At 32.3% G+C, this 22,837-nt stretch overlaps 1 protein-coding gene across 6 annotated transcripts in view; it reads right to left on the reverse strand.

Annotated features, from left to right (window-relative positions):
• The window catches only part of sls (sallimus), a 346,510-nt gene that overhangs the window by 14,836 nt on the left and 308,837 nt on the right, over positions 1-22,837 (reverse strand). For 4 of the 6 annotated variants that reach the window (XM_081744934.1, XM_081744932.1, XM_081744931.1 and 1 more), the window contains 6 exons: positions 21,689-21,875; positions 13,941-14,158; positions 11,361-11,488; positions 8,818-8,868; positions 4,536-4,740; positions 883-984 (listed from right to left, as the gene is read on the reverse strand). In XM_081744934.1, the coding sequence (XP_081601060.1) occupies positions 883-984; positions 4,536-4,740; positions 8,818-8,868; positions 11,361-11,488; positions 13,941-14,158; positions 21,689-21,875 (891 nt within the window). The remainder of the gene's footprint in view (positions 1-882; positions 985-4,535; positions 4,741-8,817; positions 8,869-11,360; positions 11,489-13,940; positions 14,159-21,688; positions 21,876-22,837) is intronic. The other 2 variants (XM_081744935.1, XM_081744933.1) reach the window with 1 other exon arrangement.

Below are 22,837 nucleotides of genomic sequence, written 5' to 3' on the forward strand. Positions count from 1 at the left end.
GGGATATGTAAAGTAGCATGTCTACGCCGAGAAACCAGAAACAATTGAGCACTTGGAAGTCAATATTCCACGTGTTGTTGCCGAAATACAGCCTGATTTACTACGAAGAGTGTGTGAAAATTGGACCTCCAGATTACGCCATGTACGCGCCAGTCGCAGTAGCAACATGCCCGAAATCATATTTAGACATTAATGCCATCAAATGATATGTCACATAAAGCTAATTTCATGGATATTAAAAATGTTTTTCTGTGTTTTCTTTCAAGATAAAGTTCTCCGCCTCTCTTTAAAAAAAAAAAAAAAAAAAAAGGTTAAACCACTTACTCAAACACCCTACAACTTTGAAGATATCTTTGGAATATTGAAGATTGCTTTGGAACTCACACCATGTTAACTTTTAATAGATATCTACTTTGCTAGATTTTGTTTGATCTTTCGTTAAACTCGAGTTTGTTAATTAAAATAAGTTTTAAAGTATACAATTTTTCACATTCATCTTTTAAAGAATGTTAAAATCCTCGTGTTTTAAATCTAAGACTCTGTTATCCGACAGAGGATTTCTTTGTTGTATTTATTATATTTATAAAAATCTGTTAAATGTTTGATTCACAAAAACTGCTTAAGATACATTCACATATTGAAACTTATAGGTATTTGAGTTAAAATAATGAAATATGAAATTTAATTCACTACTGACAAAGGATTTATCTTAATTAATGTGCTGACACTTAACAAGATAGGAAGTTGTCAGTTCTACTTAACAACAAAAAGTTTTAATTTAGAAACTCATTTCTCATTTCTTTTGGCATATAATTTAACTCAACATAAAAGTATATAAGTAACAAAAATAGAGAGAGAAGTTCAACAAAGGACAAATCTTACCACTTGACCTTGCACCACTCGCTCCTGTGTCTTTGCTTTATGTTCCATTTCGGTGGTTTCCGTTGCAGTAATTTTCCTTGTAATTTCGACATCGCCTAGAACCTATAAAGAAGTAATATTAGAAGCAATGAATTATATTTCCATTTAATTTAAGAAACATCTATATACAAATACATACAAATAGTTTTATGGAATAGATTGCCTCGACAAAATGTTGCACTTTGTCAACAGAAAGGCTATAAACATAGATAAAAATACTGTATCCGTTCATAATTTTTGTGTTTTAGAGAATGCTTATACAGTCGGTTATAATTCTAACTCCCTTTTAAAAATCTTGTATTCTAGCTTTTCAATAAAATGTGACTTAAAAATAATATTAGAAATTTCAGGCAAATCAAGAAGAAGCATTTTTGAGTGGTGTAACCTCGCTGAGACACGAATTTAAAAAAAAACAGATATTTAAAAAATACATACATGCATAAAAAATATAGAACTAATGTCCCTATTAAACCTCAATAAAAACAGAAGCACTTATTTCAAACATGGGCATAGAGAACACTTTTATTGGACAACAAGTATTTAAGCAATAGACGCTCTTTAGTTATCGCAAAGAGTGATGTAGATTTCGTCCACAAATTCAAATTAGCGACTAAACGTGATGTTTACAAAGTTAGGTAGCAAAAAATTCCATGAGTATACAATTGTTAAATGGAAAGAAATTTTCCGAAAGTTATACTTAAAAATTACAGCAAATGTGTATAAATATGGAAACAGCCGACTAGAGGCACCCTGCCTTGTCTAATACGGCGTGGAACAATCTTTGGCTTGCAGAACAGCTTGCAGTTTCTTCAGAATGAATTCATAACGGCCCTATCTTATACATTCTTTCTGCAAAGTATTGGCAAGTTCTGTTAACGATGATAGGGATAAGTAGCACGAAAATACAATAACTTGAATATACTAGTACGTTTTCTTCTTGCGGAAATAATGTGTACTTCATCGTGCAAATTTTCATTAGAAATACACACCACAGTTCCAACAACTGTCTCGTCATTTATTTTCTTATACTGTACTTCAAAATTAACATTTAATAACAGGTTTGTTCCATGTATTTTTGATTCGAATAGCAAATATATTTTGTTTTAGCAAAAATTGGATTAAATCCAACCTCCAACTTCGATGGCCCATAACTCGGGAACCAAAGGCCTGCCCAATTTTGGTAAAGATCAAATAAATTCGGTTGAATTCATAAGATATATTGTGCTCCTACTCATTTTCGTGTCCTACGAATTTGAGTAGACACGAATCCATCATATTAGCACTGTCTGATGTGACTAAAAGCGGTGTCTTCAATTTTATAATTCGGATATAAATAAATACAAGTTTTCCAAATAACTTAATGCAAAACATAAGTTTAGGAAAAAAGCAGTTCTATCCAAAGTTTGAGTAGGATAAATTCCAAGTTGGGGTAATATTCATTTAAAAGGTCTTTAACAAAATCCTTGAATGGAAAATTCTTATTCTAAGGTAAACAGAGGTTCAATACCAATACATTTCATTAGAGGAACGTAAGCAGAGTTTCTAATAGTTATTGTATCAATCACTATCATACTCATGTAGTAGTCCGCATCTTGACAGTGTAGATGGAATTTGTCCTGTTATTAGAGCGATATTATCACCAAAACACAGACTGAAGCTTTGAGGCATCAAACAAATGTCTTTTGAATTTTAAGATTGATGTCTTCCTCGGTGTTCGACGTCCATCTTATAGTCGGCAAAAACGAACAACATGAAGTCTTATTTTCTCAGGATGGTATCGGAAAAACTGCGTGTCTGGTTCTGCGGTCGTAAAATTCTGGAATCGAATTCACATTACTCCTTGCAACTAGTCTTATTGATGTCCTTTGAGATCAACGGAAGTCGATCTCGGTGCTTGCTCTTGAGAAGTACAATGCATATTCATTTCATTCCTATGCCTTATTCTCATTAAATAACTGCTATAATTAGGGACGTGAAGTTTTCATTTTAACGATAACATCGAAAACTTGAAAAAGGCGAAGTAAAATATATAGATATACCTAAATATATGATACAAGGCCGTTTATGGTATTTTAAAATTGCGAAATAACTCGAGTTTGGTATTTTTTTTTAAAATAACACCGAAATGCACTGCATAAAGCGATATATCCGCGAAATCGCCATGTTGGCCGGTAATACTAATAAAATAACTCAAGTTTCCATTGCAACAAAATGTGATTCGAAAAAATCGAATGACGAACGAAAAAATACTTATCAACGAGTTGAAATTACTACTTCGATCTCATATTTCAATTATAATACGTTGTGTGTAACCGTAACATATATTATTCAATATGACCTGCAAACCTATACCAAACGGTACGCCTATTTTCCTTTCGCCTTTACAAAAACTTGTAAAAGAAGAAGGAACACTTGACAAGAACCACTGTAATACAAATTTACCTTCATACAGCGTGTGTAGCAGCAATAGATACTCTGTTTAAATTATATATATATATATATATATATATATATATTCAATTTAGCAAACCAAGTTTTCTAGACAAAATTATAGGCGAAATTATAGCAAACTGTAGTCAAGGATCTAAAATACTTTGTATAATAAAGAACGAATAAAAATATACTCAGAACCTTGCTGTTGAACAAATTTTCAAAAGATTTTTTTTTTTTTTCACAAGTCATTTAACATTACGTGTTTAGCTATGAAACCACCATTTGAAGTTTCCAATTTAAAGGTACATTCCTAAAACTAAGCAAGGTAATTTTCTCTTTCGTTTTTCCTTCTGGTTTTAATTTCCAAGGGAGAACGAAAGTATAAAAGAATCACATTCCGTCAACAAGGGTGAGATTATTAATAACAAGGAATATCTATCAATTTTAAATAAAAATTAATCCAAAACAGGTTCGGGTAGTTAAATTCTTCATTAATTTGCCACACTTTTAACGTTCTCGAAAACTAATTGGCAAAATTTACTTTAGATTTTTTTTTAAAAATAATTAAAGATCACAATGACAGTTAAACAGACCCCTTCCAAAATTCCCAGAGTTACTTACGGACACCTTTCATTCCTTTTAACCTATTTCACAAAATAAGTATCTTCATCCATTTGCCTTATTTCTGCCTTTAATAGCCAGACCCACTTCAACGAAAAGTTAATTTATAAAGGGATCCCATTATGAAAAGGAAACAAACTCCAATGGTCCCATATCCTTACTACATTCAATTTTCTATCAACTACACTCTTACCGGTTCCAAGAGCGTGGCCCGAGCAACGCTTGGGTAGCAGAAAGATGGGCAGTGGTATTACGTCATCAACCACTCTCGCAACTAGTCTTGAATGTCAATTGCTGACGTAATTCCAAGACTCACTAAAAGAGGTTACCACCTATTATCTTGGAAATTATTGAAATTGGGCTTCATTTACAATACGAGTTTTTGACAATTATAATAATTAATCGTAACAAGTACTAACATGTCATTGGTAGATCTTAGTTAGAATTGTCTTACTAGATGTTTCACTGAATCTCACATTCGCTTACATTGTAAGTCTCATTGCTTAATGTGAAATGTGAAATCTTGCTTTCATCAATTGTAATTATCGAAATGCACTTACCTCTTTCTGAGTCTGCTTTTGTTTGGCCACATGAACTTCACGTGCATGAATAGCAGATTCTGATGGCTCCGGAGGAACTGGTTTCACTCGCTGAGAGTCAATTTCGATTTGTGTGGTGACTCGCTGAGATGGTTTTTGAGGAGCTGGTTTTGACGGAGCAGCAGGAGTTACTTGATCTACTTGTTCCTCGGCTCGTTCCTTCTCTCTGTGTGCGAAAAAGTTTTCAAAATAGAGAAAAGTTTACATGCAATGAGAAACTGCGAAAGTACAATGCAAAATTGAATTAAGTCCAAAAAATCAATAAAGTGCCTTTTTCTTGAAACTCTCCCCTCTGAACATTTAACACTCTCGCCAAATGTACATTTAGACAATTATAAAACGTGCATAGTAAATAAATCTCTATTAAAACAAAGTCTCAATACATTTCCTTCTTTCTTTTTCTTTATAGAGTTTAAACTACGGAAAAATAATAGAATAATACTAGAATTAGTAGACGGTAGTGATTTAGTACTTTGGGAACATTATGAATCAAGGTAGAAAATTTATTTTAGATATTGTTTACCACTCCATAATTTGGTCGTTCAGATTATAACGTAATAATTAACGCGTAGACGATTATGTAATGATAAATCATATTCTGAAGACATTGGTCACTTTATTTTGAATCATTTACTGTGTACTCTACTACAATTTTTAAGTTTCAATATTTTTTATATTTCTCTCTTACTTTAAAAAAATTGTAGACAAAGGCGAATACACATTTCTTCAAAATTATAACATATGGTCATATTTTTGAAAGGGACTAATATTTTATCTAAAACGATACTTACAATAATCTGTAAATAGATATTAATAGATGTAGAAATACAGTGTGTCTCAAAACAACAACGACAACGTTTGGGAGGTGATTCCTGATACCAAGATAAGACAAAAAGTATAGATCAACCTGGGTGCACAAATGCACAAAAGTATAGGCTGCCGGAAATATGAAAAAATGAATTTTTAAGGTCCATAGCTCTAAAACTATGGGACCTACCGTAGTCGGGTCAAGACTTCACTTAGGAACTAGTATGTGCCCTAGCCAAATATCCAAGTTTCAGAATCCTGCCGTACTTCAGCAACAATTTTTATAGTGGTAGTTCGTGATATATAGTTTATAGTGGTATATAATGGTACTTCAAATTATATGCCCGTAGCAAAACTCCCTCTATAAAAATTGTTATGAGAGTACTTTGGGATTCTGAAATACGTATTTTTGGATAGCGCACATACAAATTCCTAATTGAAGTCTTGACCAGACTACCGTAGGTCCCACAGTTTTGGAGCTATGGACCTTTAAAGTTCATCTTTTCGTGTTTTCGGCAGCCTATAAAACCGAAAAGAAGCACTTGTACACTCAGGTTGGTCTATACTTTCTGTCTTATCTTAGTGTCAAGAATCACCTCCCAAGCGTCGTCGGTGTTATTTTGAAACATTTTGTATAAATGAAGACATAAAAAAATACACAAATATACACTTAAACCACAAAAAGTTTTGAAATTTTTGTTCCATAAAGTCTAATGTATGAAGTAATAATAAAGAAAAAATAATAATAAAGGGTAATCGCTATAAGGTGAATTATTATGAAATTCATAATCCGAAGAATAACATGCATATTTCACCGACTAAAATAAGGAAGGTCAGGTTTTACAATTAAAACAACTTCAAGACAAAACTTAAGGATAGTCCCGAAAAACTTATGGGTTCGCTCTGGTAGGTAACACATAAAAATGTCACAAAAATATCCAAACAGTGTTCAAAGCCAGAAATGTTTAAAGTAAAGAGGAGGTAATGAAAATGAAACACTATATGCTACTTTTCATTATGTTTACTAGAACAGGAAAAAGACCCGAAAAGCATCAACTTACACCCTTAAAAATCATGAAAAATTGTTTATCTGTGCATATCGAAGCGATGAAATGGGAGTTTCAAAATCTCATTAATAAGAAATGGAGGAGATCGTATCCAGCGGAACTAGCAATTATATTAGGTTATATATACGTATATATATATATATATATATGAACGAACCTTGCCAAGTCTCGTTTCTGAGGAAAGATTGTTTTCGGTATACATTTAAGATGTGGTTTCCCAAATTTATGAAAGTATTTTTTACAGTATATTACGAACTGTTATATCTATTTTTTGTTTCTTTTTTTCTATGCTTTGGTTGGAGTTTAGCGTTCCTTTTATCACTAATGCTAATGAGACCAAGGCTGAATTAAAGGGGGGCTTAGAAGGGCTGTAGCCCAAGGCCTCCAAGGGGCCTCTACTCTAATCAAAATCTGGGGGCGCGGTGGTTCAGTGGTAGAGCGTTCACCTCCGGTGCTTGGGGTCCCTGGTTCGATCCCAGCTCTCGCCATGTGGGCTTTGTGGTGGACAAACACCGGGCTCGTGGGTTTTCTCGGGGTTCTCCCGTTTCCTCCCACTTTCTTCATTCCACCATTTCACTCATCTCTTATCATCACTGTCTCCTTTAGCCTAACCGGCATAATCGTGGGACGTAAAACTTAAAGATTTCATTTCATTTTTTCTAATCAAAATCTCAACTGGCTATCTAAAATGAATCATAAAGATACAATCATCATAAAATAAAATATGACCAAAAATATGAAACATATTCCCTTAACTTTCCTACTGTTCTTTCACAGAAAAGTATTAGACGAAGTCAGAAGATGCAACATATTTTTTCTAGCCCCGGGCCTCCAGATGGGTTAATCCGGCCCTGTGTGAGGCGTAGACTTATAGTTTAAGGTGAAATCCCAATCTACGTTAAAATTTCAAGGATTTCCTATCAAAAATCAAGCCTGGAACTCTGTACATCATTTTTGCTTTTTTTTTTTTTTTTTTTTTTTAAGATATTTCTAGATAACAGTTATGTATATGAGTTTCTTCGATAAGTACAGATTTAGGAAAATAATTTAAACATTAGAATTCTCAAATTAAGTAATAAGTAAATCTATTATGGATTTCCAATTCAATATTTTAAATGATTTTATGAAAATTCTAATCGTATCTGAAGTCCAGTGCGTATAACTCTGTACAACGATGTAACAACTATTAACAAATTTAGTGAAATTAGTGAAGTTACAACTCTTGCAATTACAAGTCGGTTGATTGAAAAGTATCGTTTTCTGAAACTGAGAGTACACTAGCCCCTAAAGATATACAATTACTAATGTATTCCTTCAGTATCTATATCATTTTTCTCATTATTAGAATATTAAGAAAACTAACAATAAAAAGTAATTATACAAGTAACTTATATAATATTCCTCTCAACCAACTCCAAAACTATCGTTTATTTGGAGATGTTATTACAGTTGATCTCACCATATATTGAACAATTTCTCATGAAGTATCTGGCTGGCTTAGCAATGGAAAGGAACAGGGTATATTAAGGTTGGTTTAACGGGACAAGTTTTGCCCATAGATGTCACTACAGTCTTCGTATCTCTCTCATATATATTTTTACCTTTCACGAAAACTCACAATTTCTCTTACAAATTTCAACCTACAGGCTTCAAATTTTTAGACAAGCAACTTTATAATCTATCAAAGGCAAGAATCCGTGCTGAACTTTTTTTATTTAGAATTTTCTTCATCGTTAAAATGGCTTGATTGTTGAAATGGATATCCAAACCTTTAACAATGGAACTGTTTCAACAATGAAGAAAATTCTAAATAAAAAATCTGCACAGAATGTTGCCTTCCATAGGTTATGAAGTTCCTTCTCTAAAAATTTGATGTTTCTAGGTTGAAATTTGTAAGGGAAATTGTAAATTTTTGCGAAAGGTAAAAAAAAAGAAAGAAAAAAAGAAAAAAATACGAACACTGTAAGCATCTGTCGGCAAGACTTGTCCGTTTACACCAACGAAAATGTAGATAGTAACGTGAACACATTTTAAGAAATAATTATTAGGACGAGAAAAAGTGATGCAACAGTTGTTCATTCACGACATAATTTCTGAAAATTCTTATTTCCACGAAAAGGAACGTAAGAAACTAAAAACTGAGATCTTATAAAAAAGAAAAAAGTCCCATGCATCTGAAAAATTAGAATTCAAAAGACTGATGGAAAGAACCAAACAGAAAAAAAAAATATAAATTAAAAAGTGAAATCAACAGGGAGGACATACATATGAGGAATGACATTCTATCACTTTTTATTCATGGTAAAAATAATACATTCCGAAATCAAAACGTGAAACACCCATTACCAACAACTCAAAAATTTCAATACCTCTTCCTTCCTAGTTTAGGAGTTGTAGGAGGTGTTTTAGTTTGTGCTTCGCTACAAGAGAAATAAGATAAATCACATATGAAGAAAACTTTCAACTTACCTATCAAATAATCTTACAAAGCACCGAAAGAATTTTCACGGATTACAGGACATAGTGAGCCACACAAAACTGATAATTATAAATTCTGACACAATGAATATCATAACTAATGTTACGAGGGGGTATCCAAAAGTTTTAATTATCATAAAGAAGTTATACAGATATTTACATGAAACTTTTTGTGCATAATCAGTGTCACTTCTATGCACACTTGTGCAAATATCGAACTTGTGTTTAAAGTATTTTTCTTTCCACAGCCTGTAGAAGACATCAACCTGCACGATGAACAAAATTGAATCCCGAAGTGTCATAAAGTACCTCCATTTGAAGGGCAACAACGCACGTCGGGGATGAAACCCTATCATATGAGACGGTTGTGAGGTGGAAGTGGAACTTTCAAAGTGATCACATCTCCTTTACAAACGAGCCACAATCGGGGAGGCCCTTAATCAAGGATGATCTTGTCCTGGTGAAGAAAGTAGAGGCCGTTATCCTCGACGACAAAAGATCGACCGTGGAAATAGTGATGGCAGAGACTGGACTAAGTTACGCAACAATTTTTATAGAGATAGTTCATGAGTACTTCAAATTATACGCCCTTACTCAAACTCCCTTTATAAAAACTGTTGCGTGAGTACCTTAGGACTCTGATACATGGATATTTGGATAGGGCACATACTGGTTCCTAACGGAAGTCTTATCCCGACTACTGTAGGTACCATAACATTGGAGCTATGGACCTTTAAAGTTCATTTTTGCATGTTTTCGGTAGTCTATAACTCCGAAAGGAAGCATTTGTGGACACAGGTTGGTCTATATTTTTTTGTCTTACCTTGGTGTCAAGAATCAGCTCCCAAGACGTTATCGGGGTTGTTTTGAATCGCTCTGTATAAATGTTTTCTTATTTCAGTGTTGTGCTCAACTGTAGAGGTGGAAACATTACAAAGGTGCATTTCATCGATTTGTATTTGTATTTTTTATTAGTTTATTTAACCTATTTTCATTATATTTCCAAACACTTTCATATACGAGTACAATATAAAGATACAATTATTTTTCTGCTGACAAATTGCTTTTATAGAGACAACAATTGATCTTTTGTTACGTTCTGTTTCTAAGCGTTACTCATTAATATTGCTTTAACCATTACGAGATATGTCAATTTTGTGTGACTCACTTTATTACTATTACTTATATTTGTAACCTTAAAAATAATTTCCTTTTGTTTAGTAACTAGATACATTTCTGGTAGCATTCAATGAAAACTATGAACGACGAAACATTTTAAGTTAATATTTCACGTTTCTGCCCTATGGATCATTAGTCGTAATGTAAAATAGTAAGGAACGAATTATCAAATGAAAAGAAACGGAGCTGCTCTATCAAGAAACATTTTTACTTTTACCAAACTCGATTCCGTCTCCCTTAGCCTAACAGGCATAATCATGGGACGTTAAACTGAAAGATTTCATTTTACCAAACTCTATCAAGGATCCAAAGTTGTGAAACATACGAACGCGCTTTATTACTAACGCATCTAGAACACTTAAATATATATGTATATATATTTTTTTTACAGAAAAGATACTTGAGTGCTTTCAACAAAAGCATCCGATAAATTATTTTGTCACAAAATTTTGTGATCTGTACCCCTCGCATGTCTACATATCACAAGCGTGTATGACATGTTGCCTGTAGTTGTTCGCTAAGATATGGACCATAATACACTTTACAATCATCCTAAGCGAATCAATGTAAATTATGAGAACATGTTGCATGCAGCTGGTAATTTCTTCTGTTGATAAAGCATTAGAGCATACGAATATATTAAATAAGATTACACAATTCCGTCTTTGTCATTGGTATTAAACAGTCATTAACTATTTAGCATAAAGAGCCTTAGTTAGTTTATATCTTAGTCTTGTTTATTAGATATCTAAGCATTTTAGAGAAATGTTACCGTATTATATTGAAATTAGTATCATCTACCAAGCTAAGAGTTGCTTCTCGATGTTATAGTTAACGCATATGGCACTGAAAGAACTCAAGATTTATATCAATTTATGCATATGGCACTGAAAGAACTCAAGATTTATATCAATTTATTATAATATTTGTTACAGAAGAGCGATTTTTCTCATATCTTGGCAATGGTTCGTCTTCGTTTGTAAATATAAAATACCAACGAAAGTGATTAACGATGACTCCTATTCATTTTAATGCCGAATAAGAAAAAGGCACTAGTGTAAAAAAGTGAACCAATTCGGCTGTAAGTACACAGAATATAGTTTTCTTCTTATATCATTGATGAATTAATTAACGAACAATTCATATATAAAAACTGTAATTCATTAACGCATATATCTCTCGATATTTTAAATCTGTCTAACGTACAGAAGAACAGAAGAGTATACAACTTATTTACCATAAAGATACCACTTACATTTTCTCTTGGTAGCTTTGAGCCATTCCCTTAGCAAGTGATTTGTGCACGATTTTCTCCCCAGGAATAGCAAATTGATGCGATTGTTCCCTCAGTCTTGATTCCTTTACAAGCTGCTCATCTTCAAGCTATGGAAGAAAGTATATCCATTCTTACCAAACAGTTCGGAAATTACTAATCAAATTACATCTACAAACAAGAGTTCAATAAATGCTAAGAAGCAAATGTTACAATCCGTACCAAAGATTGTAAAACATGCTTCAGCGTCTCTCCATTCCTCAAATTTCATAGAACTATTACAGTTTTCTCTTCAGACGAGAGAATAGCAAAATACTGGTATCTGATCAGTTAATAAGTCACGGATAAGTCACAAATCCGGGAATTGGACCCGGATCTCCCGTGTCAAAGGGAGTGGTGGCACAGTGGTAGATCGTTCACCTCTGGTGCATGGAGTCCTGGGTTCGATCCCAGCTCGCGCCAAGTGAGCTTTGTGGTGCACATACACCGTGTGCATGGGTTTTCTCGGGATTCTCCCGTTTCCTCCCACTTTCTTCATTCCACCATTTCATTTATTTCTCATTATCACCGTCTCCTTTAGCCTAACCGGTATAACCGTGGGACGTAAAATTTAAAAATTTCATTTTTGCATCTTCAATGGCATTTTTAATACGGCAATGGTGGCAATTCTTTTGTACTAAAAGAAAACAGTTTACCACGTCCTGATTTTTAACAGATGTAAACGATTGAAGTTGGAGAAAGTAAAAAAGTCAAAGGTAGGTAACCACTTCAATGCAAAAGAAATGGAGAGAACATTTAAAAAAAAAAGTTAAAAGTACCATAACCCTCATTTTGTACCGAATATGAGAGAAAAATAGGCCTAGTATATGATTATCAAAAACCATTGCTCTGGAAAAGTTCGCAGCACGCCACCTATAAACATTCTTTATAATCCATTTAAGGTTTCCTTCTTTGAAGATTGACAAATCCTTGACATTGACTTGCAGACAACGTCAGAATATACACTTGGGTTATGTGAAGCTGTAAAACATTCTGTAGCAGACTATCCACATCATAACTTATGAATTTGAGGGAAAAAGTAACGACTAGTTATTCAATCGTTAAGAGATGTATTTAATGATTATCAAATAAAAAATATTTCATTGAAAAAAATAACGTATTAAATTAAAAATAAACAGTTTTTAATTGATAAATTTTCATTAACGTTTTAGAAGATTATTTACAAACGTTTGCCTGTTCAGGCAAAATGAAGTCATATTTCCTCAAAATATTTTTATAGTCTTTTAAGATATCTAGCATACTAAATTACAATTATTATTATTAATAATACCCGTGTGATTGTAGTTGTTGCTTCATTTGTGCTTGTACCACTAGCGAAGAGACTTATTTCTACATTTGCTCATTTTGAGTAAACTTTATTCAGGAAAGTTATGTTTACAACGAGGGGAATTCATTTACTCCCTATAAATAATAATTTGTTTATAGAAGATTATACATAAGGACAAAAAACTATGTCGATTCGACAGTATTGGTACTGACATCATAAATTTCAAGAGATTGTTCTATAGATCGCGAGCGCATTAATATTTTTATTTATCGTTTAAACTATATACAGGATAAACCTGAAAGATCTGCACAAACTCCGAGAGGTAATTCGAGACATCAAATAAAGACGGAAGTCCTCTTGCATATTGTCGAATTCCGCGTCGTGTACGAGTAACAGGGGTGCCAACTTGGAATCGACAATTGAATCCTGACAATTGGAACGGAACAGAAAGATATGCACAAACTGCAGAAAGTGATTCGTGACATCAAAACTAGTTAAATGTGGCTATGAACATCAGCAAAATAGTACATTAGGCAGTTGTTCAGACATAAATAGTTTGTGCACATCTTTCTGTTCCGTCCCAATTGTCAGGATTAGACTATCGATTCCAAGTTGGCACACCTCTCACTCGTACACGACGCAGAATTCGGCAACATGCAAGAGAACTTTTCTGTTGATGTCACAAATTACCTCCTGGAGTTTGTGTACAACTTTCAGGTCCAGGTTCACCCTATATATATCACTTTTCAAAACACAATTTATTATACTTTGGATCTCGAAAAGTACCCGTCCGAAACTAGAACTATCTGCATTCGAACTTAGAATTGCTTATCTTTAACCACTCTCCTATATGTAAAGTTCAGGATGACACTGAAATAAAAAAGCCATATCCTTTTCTGAATTCTGGATTACCTAAATCTGGGATCATGATTTGCCTATCTTTGACCGTTCACGAGTCTATAAGGTTAGAGACTAAATAAATAAAAATAAAATAAATAAGTAAGTATATATGTGCTGCAAATCGTTATTACTAATAAACAAAGACACTTAATCTTAATTTTATTGTAAAATAAAACATTTAAAAATTCCGTATTTAAACCAATCAAATTAAGACTTTCTTCCCCTTGAAATCTACATTTATTATAACTGTCTTGAATGCAATTTAACTTACTTTAGCTTGTCATAGCACTAGAAGCTTACTCAATAATCTTGTTGACTGCAAGACGTCAACTTACCTCTTTCAGCTTACTGTAGTAGTCTTCACTCTTCTTTCTCTTAACGTTCTGTTGCCACTCTGTTTCTGGCTCTTTGATTACTTTCTTCTGCAAGTGTTCACCCATTTCAGCAGTATGGAGCACAGAAAGATTAGAAGAGACACGCTCTTCAAATATTTTCTCAAGTTCAGTTTCTTGCCTTTCTTTTTGATAATGAGTTAATTCGTAGTCGTACCATGCTAAAATAGAAGGAAGTATTACCATAACGGGTCATGAAAGAAAGCAAAGCTTGAACTGATGCCGGAAAAAGATACAGAAGACTTGGATGTGTGAAATATACAATTAATTTGATACGTTGTTTCAAATCTCAAAATTTCTACCTTTTGATAGAATATAAGAACTCTTGAGCACGTTTTTAATCCATGTGTTGCGTGAAATTCTGGAAATGTAGCAAATAAGTTGTAGTTTGTGGCATTCTCACTCTACTCAATTTAAATAGGATTTGTTCGCACAAAATCCCTTTCTTACAAAGTAATATGTCATATTCCGAAAAAAAAAAAAAATCCTCTCGAATTTCTGATATATGGCTGTTTAGTTTACCGATTATTGTGGGTTCTCCACTTAGTTCTTGTTCAGACATATTATTTATACTAACGAATCCATACGAATTGTTATAATTTATTTGACACGAAGTTTATACAAACATTGAGCGAATACACGAATATTTGTAACGTGAAAGAAAAAGACACTTTCCTCACTTTCATAATATCCTCGAAGTTCTAGTACTAACATGCATTTGAATAAGTGAATCTAGCCTCACGTTGTGAAGCTAGGGTAGATTTCCAAACTACGAGAACTCAATATTGAAACTAGTCGCAGTAGTTCTATGACTTCCAGTTGTAATACGTAAGTGAGGTCAAAGATGAAACTTAATCTTGAGACATTAAAGCCTTCTCAGAAAGCCAATTTTTAATATCTTTTACCGTTTTTGCTATATAAATATACTTGTTCAAATCAAAAGTGGTCGTAGATTTTCACAACTTTCTGTTGCACTAGAAATAAAGTCAGAGATAGAACATATTCTTTAGACTTAATTGGTTACAGAGAACTGTTTCTCGTTATCTACCACCGTTTTTGCCCTATAGCCAATAATGATCAAAGTTAAAACTGGAAATTGTTGATTTCTATCACGTCCGGTTTGAATAGAGGGTTAGTGCAGAAAATGGAACCTATTCTTTGGACGTTGAATTGATTCTAAAATATCGCTTTTTGCTGTTACCGTTTTCACTCGATGGAGGTCAACATTGAAACGGGAAATAATTAATATCTACCACTTTCGGTTAGAATAGAGAGAGAATGGAGTAAACAGGACCTATTGTTAGGATGCTGAGACGATTCCGAAAAATCGCTTCTCGATATCTTACTGTTTTGCTCTAATATCCGTTGACAGATAGACAGACGGATCTAGCCGTTCTATAAGAATTCTGATACTTGTGCATACCATAATTCGAGAGTCTAAAAAACATAAAATCATGCCGTTCTTGAACACTTTTAGCTTCATAAATAGGCAAAGTGTTTCATTTATTAAACCTGTATCTATTTCAGAAAATCATTCTATCGTAAATATTTCGATTACTCCAAGAATTTCCACTTTTCCATACTTCCAGTGCAAATTTTTATTAGAACGATATCAATTCTTTACTAGGGAAACATATTAAATACTCCCTGCCTGTAGTCAGGAAATTATAACAACATACAACCATTCTATATAGCGTACACATTTCAACCCACTGTATATTTCATATCTTTTTCTTCTAAAATATTAATGCTCCGGAAACGTTATAAACTAATATCGTTCACGAAACGCGAAATATTCAGGTCGTATATCATAAGCCTACACTCAGTTTTGTCCATTAATCCCATTCAAATAAACACAGTGACTTTCATTTACTGAGTAGAATTAATTTTAATGAGTTAAATATCAAGAAAACTCCATTACTCTGAAGCATATTTCAGGACGGATGCTAACTCTATCTATTTATTTCACAGGAGACAGTTAATTCACTTTTACTAGTTACTCTATGTGTCAAAAATTACAAAAGAAGTTACGAAAAACTAATATTAATTAACATTTATATAACAACTCATTCGAATGAGTGAATAATAGAACTGATTGAATTATATTGATTGATAAAACGTATGGAATACATGTTTCATTATTACTAAAGTACTTATCTAAAGTAAAAAGTGAATACTTTAGTGATAATGATTAATTTAAGTTTAACGTTTCGTTTCAGCACCGATTGTATATGAGAAAGAAATCTACAGCTTAAAGTGCAATCTGAAACATTCTATAGTTTTGTATCCGAGACAACAAATTCACGAAGAATTGCGCACGGAACAACGTGCAAAGAAAGCATGCACGTTATGCACTTGGCCATGAAGAGGATCTAAATAAAAAGCAGTATAAAAGAGCGTCAGCAACACAATTGCTTTTCGCCTTAGAACAAAGCATACCGACGTTAATGAGACAATTTTAAAACTGTAAAGCTAAACCTGACTAAAGATTGCAACAAAACCTTAAGTGGATACCGTAAAATAAAAAGTAGAAAATTGAGACAAAATTTCTAAGATTATTGCCATGATAAATGAGTCACTTTATTGCCAGTAGCAGAACCATTCTTATATACGGAATTATAACAACAGACCGTCTTAAATGTTCTCTGTCACTTGAGTATCCAGAATACTCAACGAAAATGTAACTGGTACTCAAGATCATTGCCATTGACAATATGGACGGTCAGAGCAAAATTACTCATTTAAAAGTGTGGAAAGTAAAGACGTTTTGGAACTACATCCAAGTCATACTGTATTGAATATTTAATACTATTAACAACAATATCACAAAAGACAATGCACAAAACAATGCACACAATTCAATAATGCTTACACTCCATCTCGAACTAGCACAACAATAACTGGTTTTGGAACAAATATTCAATGGACACGCTTACACAAAGTCGATAGATATCTACAGTGCAGAGGGATCAATATGTTTTCTTTCATTCTCTTTATTTTAATTGTTAGATTTATGATTATAATTTATTTCTTTTATTATGTTAGTACAACTTTTAGTTCTAAATGGATTCATTAGCTTGTGGATTTTTATTATTAGTCTTAGCAAATAAATTACAATAAAAACAACGACACCAAGGTAAAAATTTTACACAATTTTTCAGAAATGGGTTTATAGGTATTAATGCACAGTGGTTATGAAGGGTTAATAAAATGTTCCATCGTTAATTACGTAGTTCGAAAGAAGTTTGCAGAATTCTTTCCTAGGTTAGCTTGTTACGACATTGACTTTGAAGTAGCAAAATATATTCACAAGCTAGAAATAGAAGAGAAATAAGTTTGGTACAAAAAAGACCAATAAACAACAAACACCAATATTTACCAACAGCTCATCGAAAATTATATTTAACAACACAATACGAAATGTGAGAAACGACTAGAAAGTACACTATGTATAGAAGTTTTGGAAAACACGAGAATTCCCAGAAATAATTTGAGATGTCATATTTGCAATATACAGAAAGAATAGTATATATCTAAAGTATAAGTTAAAGAATTCAAGGATGTTAAAAAAAGAAACAAAGAAAAAAGAAAACAAGAATTTTAGGAATGATCCAAAAAATTGATCAAAAGATTGCGATCTTGGCCAATAATTAGTTTTGGATCAAGAACCACAAAATTTTTGAACGGCCCCTAAATCGAGTTTTCGTATTTTTTACGAAATAAGCACATTTTTTCACAAAATATATTGAAGTTTTAGGATCAGAAGCTACAAAATTTTTGAACGGCCCCTAAATCGAGATTTATTTATTTATTTGTTTGTTTACGGAATAAGCACATTATACTCAGTTAAGTGATAGTTTGGGTTTGGCTACACTATATAAATTCTCCAGACGTAAGGTCTACAAGAAAATTTCTGATTGAAATATATTCGATCCTTTGATCTAAAAACAAAGCTAATGTAAACACTTTGTATTTCTATTTTCTCGTAATATAACACGAAATAGTAGTTCCATTCCATTACAACGGAATAACTAAAATTCAATTACCTACATTATCGCATTGAGAAGTCTGAAGTTAAGATAATATTGAAAAATATAGGATTCAATGTTACTGAATTTAGAAATGATCAATTTGAAAGAAAAACAAACTTAACTACTTGTTCTTAGTACAATATATACAAAAACGAAGATTAACATGATATTCAAATAGAAGAAAATATGATACATTTGAAGGTGATTAGAGTACCACATCTAATAATTTATTTGAAGACTACAGGAAGAAATAGCAAACCAGAGGTACAAAAATTTATACCCATCATGAAACAAGAAAGCTCTTTATTACAATAAAAAAAAGAAAAAGAAAAAAAGAAAGAAAAATCTGTGAACGAATTTTAATCTATTACACGAATACTGTTGAAATTTATCCCATCCTAACAACGATACATTTGTCTCTTCATTGAAATAATTGAAAGCAAATAAGTCCAAAAGAAACATGCAAAAGTGAAAATAATAAAAGTAAATTGATTTTTTTGTGCTCGAAATGGGAAAAAATGAGCTTATTGGAGAATACAAGTATTTTGAATACAATTATCTTGACTTCCTATTGATACTGTTCAAAAAAATTTTCACAAGCAGTTGGAATAATTATTTTTTTTATTTATTTTCCTACAATACTGGTTGTACTTAATTGTTTCAGCTTAGCAATAGTACAAAAGAACTCGTATTAGCAAATAAACGTACAATATTTAATAACAGTAGAAATGTCTATTGAAAAATCGAACTACTTCTTCGTTCGATCTAACACAAAATAACTTCACATGAAGTTTTAGTCCATAAACAAGATTAAGCCCATGAACTTTTTTGAAATTCATACTACAATTAATACTTTTAAAATTAAGAGGCGTAATCACTGCGAGATTAAAATACCGCTAATTTTACAGTTATTAAGTGATATTTTCAAGTAGATAAAAGATAATCGAAATGTGGAACAAGAGTGCGCTAGACAATATTACTTTGTATGAGGTACCGTTATCACAAGTCACCTAGTAGTTTTCCGTTTGCAGCCAGTTAGAAACGCGAAAATAAATGCCGATTTTCTAAATGGCTGGAAATCGAAAGCAGATAAGTGGTCGTGATACCGGTATCTCATGTAAAATAATATTGCGTAGCAAACTCTTGTTCCACTTTTCGATTATCTTTCATCTATTTGAAAATATCGCATAATTACTGTAAAATTAGCGGTATTTTAATTTCTCCGTGATGAAGTCTCTTAAGGAATGATGTTTAGTTTTAATAACTTTCAGCGAATTGTGTATATCTGATTATCTGAATTACAATGTCTAACAATAAATACAGATAAAGAAAAGGAAGAGTGGAAAGAACGAAACAACTATAAAATGAACAAATTCTTAATCTTTTTATTAATAATATTTATTAATCAAAATTAAAACCATCAAATTTTACTGTTTAGGAAAGAGTTTCCATTTTGAGCACAATTATAACAAATAAAGCGCTAAAGGGAAGAAGAGGAGAACCAATGCAAGCGGGAAGACATATATACCACCCAAACCAAATAAAAAAAAGTTATGAAAAACATACCTGATTATTCCTGATCAGAAGCATGAAGAGAAAAAAGAAGTCATGAACTGATGTGTTAGACGCTGCTCCGCAGATAAAAAGCACGATAAAACTGCCGTCATTAGAAAAGCAGGTTGGTAAAGTCAAAATACATATGTTGCAGTGTTATTGTACAAGCAGTGTCATATGTTAGTAGTGTAATGCACTCCATTAAAACCAAAACAAAAAGATCGCATATTGTCTTTTTATAATTACTGCAAATTTGAAACGTTATGGTAGTAAAACAATAGATTGGAGACAAAATCTCTATAACTTGGGCTATGTTACCTGTACCAATCACCACTTTTGTATCAAGGTGCAATGTTTTTGCGTAATACCGCAAAAGGATCAAAACCGCTTTTAGTGGAGCACCGTTTGAAATGTGGGATCTGATGTTGATGGTCATATTGTAAGTATATGTGAAGGAAATCAGAACTATAACTACAGGAGTATACAGAGAAATTTATGTTTTATTCTATTTTCAATCGAATAAATCAAAATTCTTCGTAGGATTTGATTCACGTATACAATGAACGTTCTGTGTGCCGTTATTTGTTCATTAGCATTTAGTTCCCTTTCTGTGTGTTTTTGTTTTAAGAACAAATTTTAGTCTTTAAGAGGCAAACAAAGTAAGGATGATCTAGTAAAATATGCTTTAAGTGGATTCACGTTCCAATATATTCGGGTAGTAACGTAAATTAAGACTTGGATTTAACGGCTGATAATTTTGCTCTTTAGTCTAATGGCGAAATTCATGTACATACATTCAATTAAGATAGTGAAACCAGTAAAACAATATAATACATACTGACAAAATAAATATGAACTTGGGCTTTTTCAGTACACGAACGGCCCTGGGTGTTCAGATGGAGCACGTTCAATAAGGTGATGTGTAGTTGGCACATTAATCCCAACACTTTGATTGTTTAATTTTGCAGAAATAAATAATAAAGTATTACCGTACTAAAGTATAAAATACTACGGTCTATTAAACTTCATTTCACTTTTAATGAGAACAGCTTTCTTTGCATTATTACACATAAACTGAAGTGCAAAAAGCTTCAGATAATTTTCATACTACTAAAAGAAAGATGTAAGAAGGTGTAGGAATATTCAACAGTAATTATGGACTATTTAATTTTATATTGCATTAGTACGGATTATATGGATTTATGAACAGAAACATAGTTAACCAAAAAATCGTGAAAATCTCACATTCGCGAGAAAAATACATGTAGATTTCACAGAAAAGGTATATACATTACAGGTATTTAATAATAATATCTGTACCTTGGAGGAAGAAATTATGAAAACTGTACTTAGAATAGTACCTTACAAATATAACTATAGTAGGAGAATTATACAAAACAGACAGAGGATTATCCTCGGCTTTGCTCATTGTAGTTATGGGTTCGATTTCTAATAAGGATACATACTTCGTTTGCCTAAAGAGGACACACAAAACGTCGAAGTATGAAATGAAAATATACTCTATATTCAAACCGAGGGACATACACAGTAATCCTAAAAAAGAGTCTTTGAATGAACTTATAAAATTAACATATACCACAACACTTTTCAAATTTACAAAGTATTTGTGAATTTGGATTCATAGACCAAGTTATAAAGATCAGTTCCCTCCTTTTGTTAATCAACTGGTTAATCTCATATTTTATTGATGTAATAGTACTGGTTTTCATCACATTTATTTTTCTCATTAGTGTATGCATCTTTAATGGAATGCATCAATACTTTTATCAATGTGTCAGTGAACATGTAGTTTATTTTGATGCCTGTTATAAGCGTGATTAGGTAAAGGATTGTTTATGTCCGGTTTGTTTAAGTTGGTAGTTGTGTCAGTGATTGACATTGTTTATGTTTCAGTCTTAAATCATAAGGCAATAAATTAAAATTTATTCATTAGCATAATTAAATTGCTCTCCCTCTGGAACTGCCTGAAAAGTATATTTCGTTAATAATTTAACAGCTGAAATAAAGAATTATTATTAAAATTAGTTAAGAGTAGGAGTAACGATAGAAAACCTAAGGTTGTTTTCTTTAAGCTGAGTGACTTACGGCGTGGCGAATTCTTCAGCACAGCTCTGTAATCGTCTTGCCTAGGTTTTACGGTCAGCTCAGTGGAAGCGTAAGCTTCACCTACGGAGTTTCTAGCAATTACTTCAACTTTTCCATTGTCGTATTGACGTGTCTTGGGAATATCAAGATGCCACATTCCATCGTATGTGAGTTTGTAACGAGTTCCCTGGAACAAAGAACAAGAATAGTAAATAATCGAATTGGCTTTGGTACCATGATCATATCACCTTCAATGATTAAATTTTGTTTTTCAAAATAAACATTCGTATCATGAAAGAATTGGAATTAATATGATAACCAGGAAGTTTTCAAAGGAGAATGGAGAAAACAACTAAGAAATATCGAAACAAATATTGCGAAAATTTCCATTCTCATTGTTTATATCCTTATGGCGAAAGTTCAACTATTATGATAAACGCGTCACAATGAAATTTAATCGCACGATATTATAGTATGCACCATTTTAAAAATTAATGATCAATCTTTCTAACATCCAATATCTTTCATAAATATTAGATAACTAGAAACTAATATCTTTCATTAGTTCTAGGAAAATTAACAAGTGAAAAAGATAGACTATACAGTTTTTATTTACACCCAAATTCATTCATAGAAATATAATGCACTACTTGATACACAATTTAAGAAAGATATAACCGTTGAAAAAAAGAATATATCATTCTTGTCTTATAATCGTAGTATATACGAACTTAAATTGTATTTATATTTATAGAATTAAGCGTATGTAAACAACAATAATTTCACTAATAACAATTCGACTGTACTTTAGGATCTTCTCAGAGACGTGCTATTAGTTTCAGTAGATTATACGAGTTGATAAGCTCAGAAAACAGAGCAATATTAATTCTCTTTGCAATAAAGATAAGAAGTAAAATACAACTAAATTCAAACTAGACTAATACTTTTTAAAGAAAATAAGCACATAAGCACGTTATTAAGTTTTATATATATATATATATATATATATATATATATATATATATATATATATATATCGGGTGTTGCAAAATAAGTGTTACAACTCTTGGGAGGTGACTCCTGACACTGAGACAAGAAAAAAAGTTCTCTTGAACTTTCGGCTATCGGACATAGTTTCAGATCTACAAG

The sequence above is a fragment of the Thermobia domestica genome, chromosome 17, assembly GCF_964235325.1.
Source record: "Thermobia domestica chromosome 17, izTheDome1.hap1.1, whole genome shotgun sequence".
NCBI lineage: Eukaryota > Metazoa > Arthropoda > Insecta > Zygentoma > Lepismatidae > Thermobia > Thermobia domestica.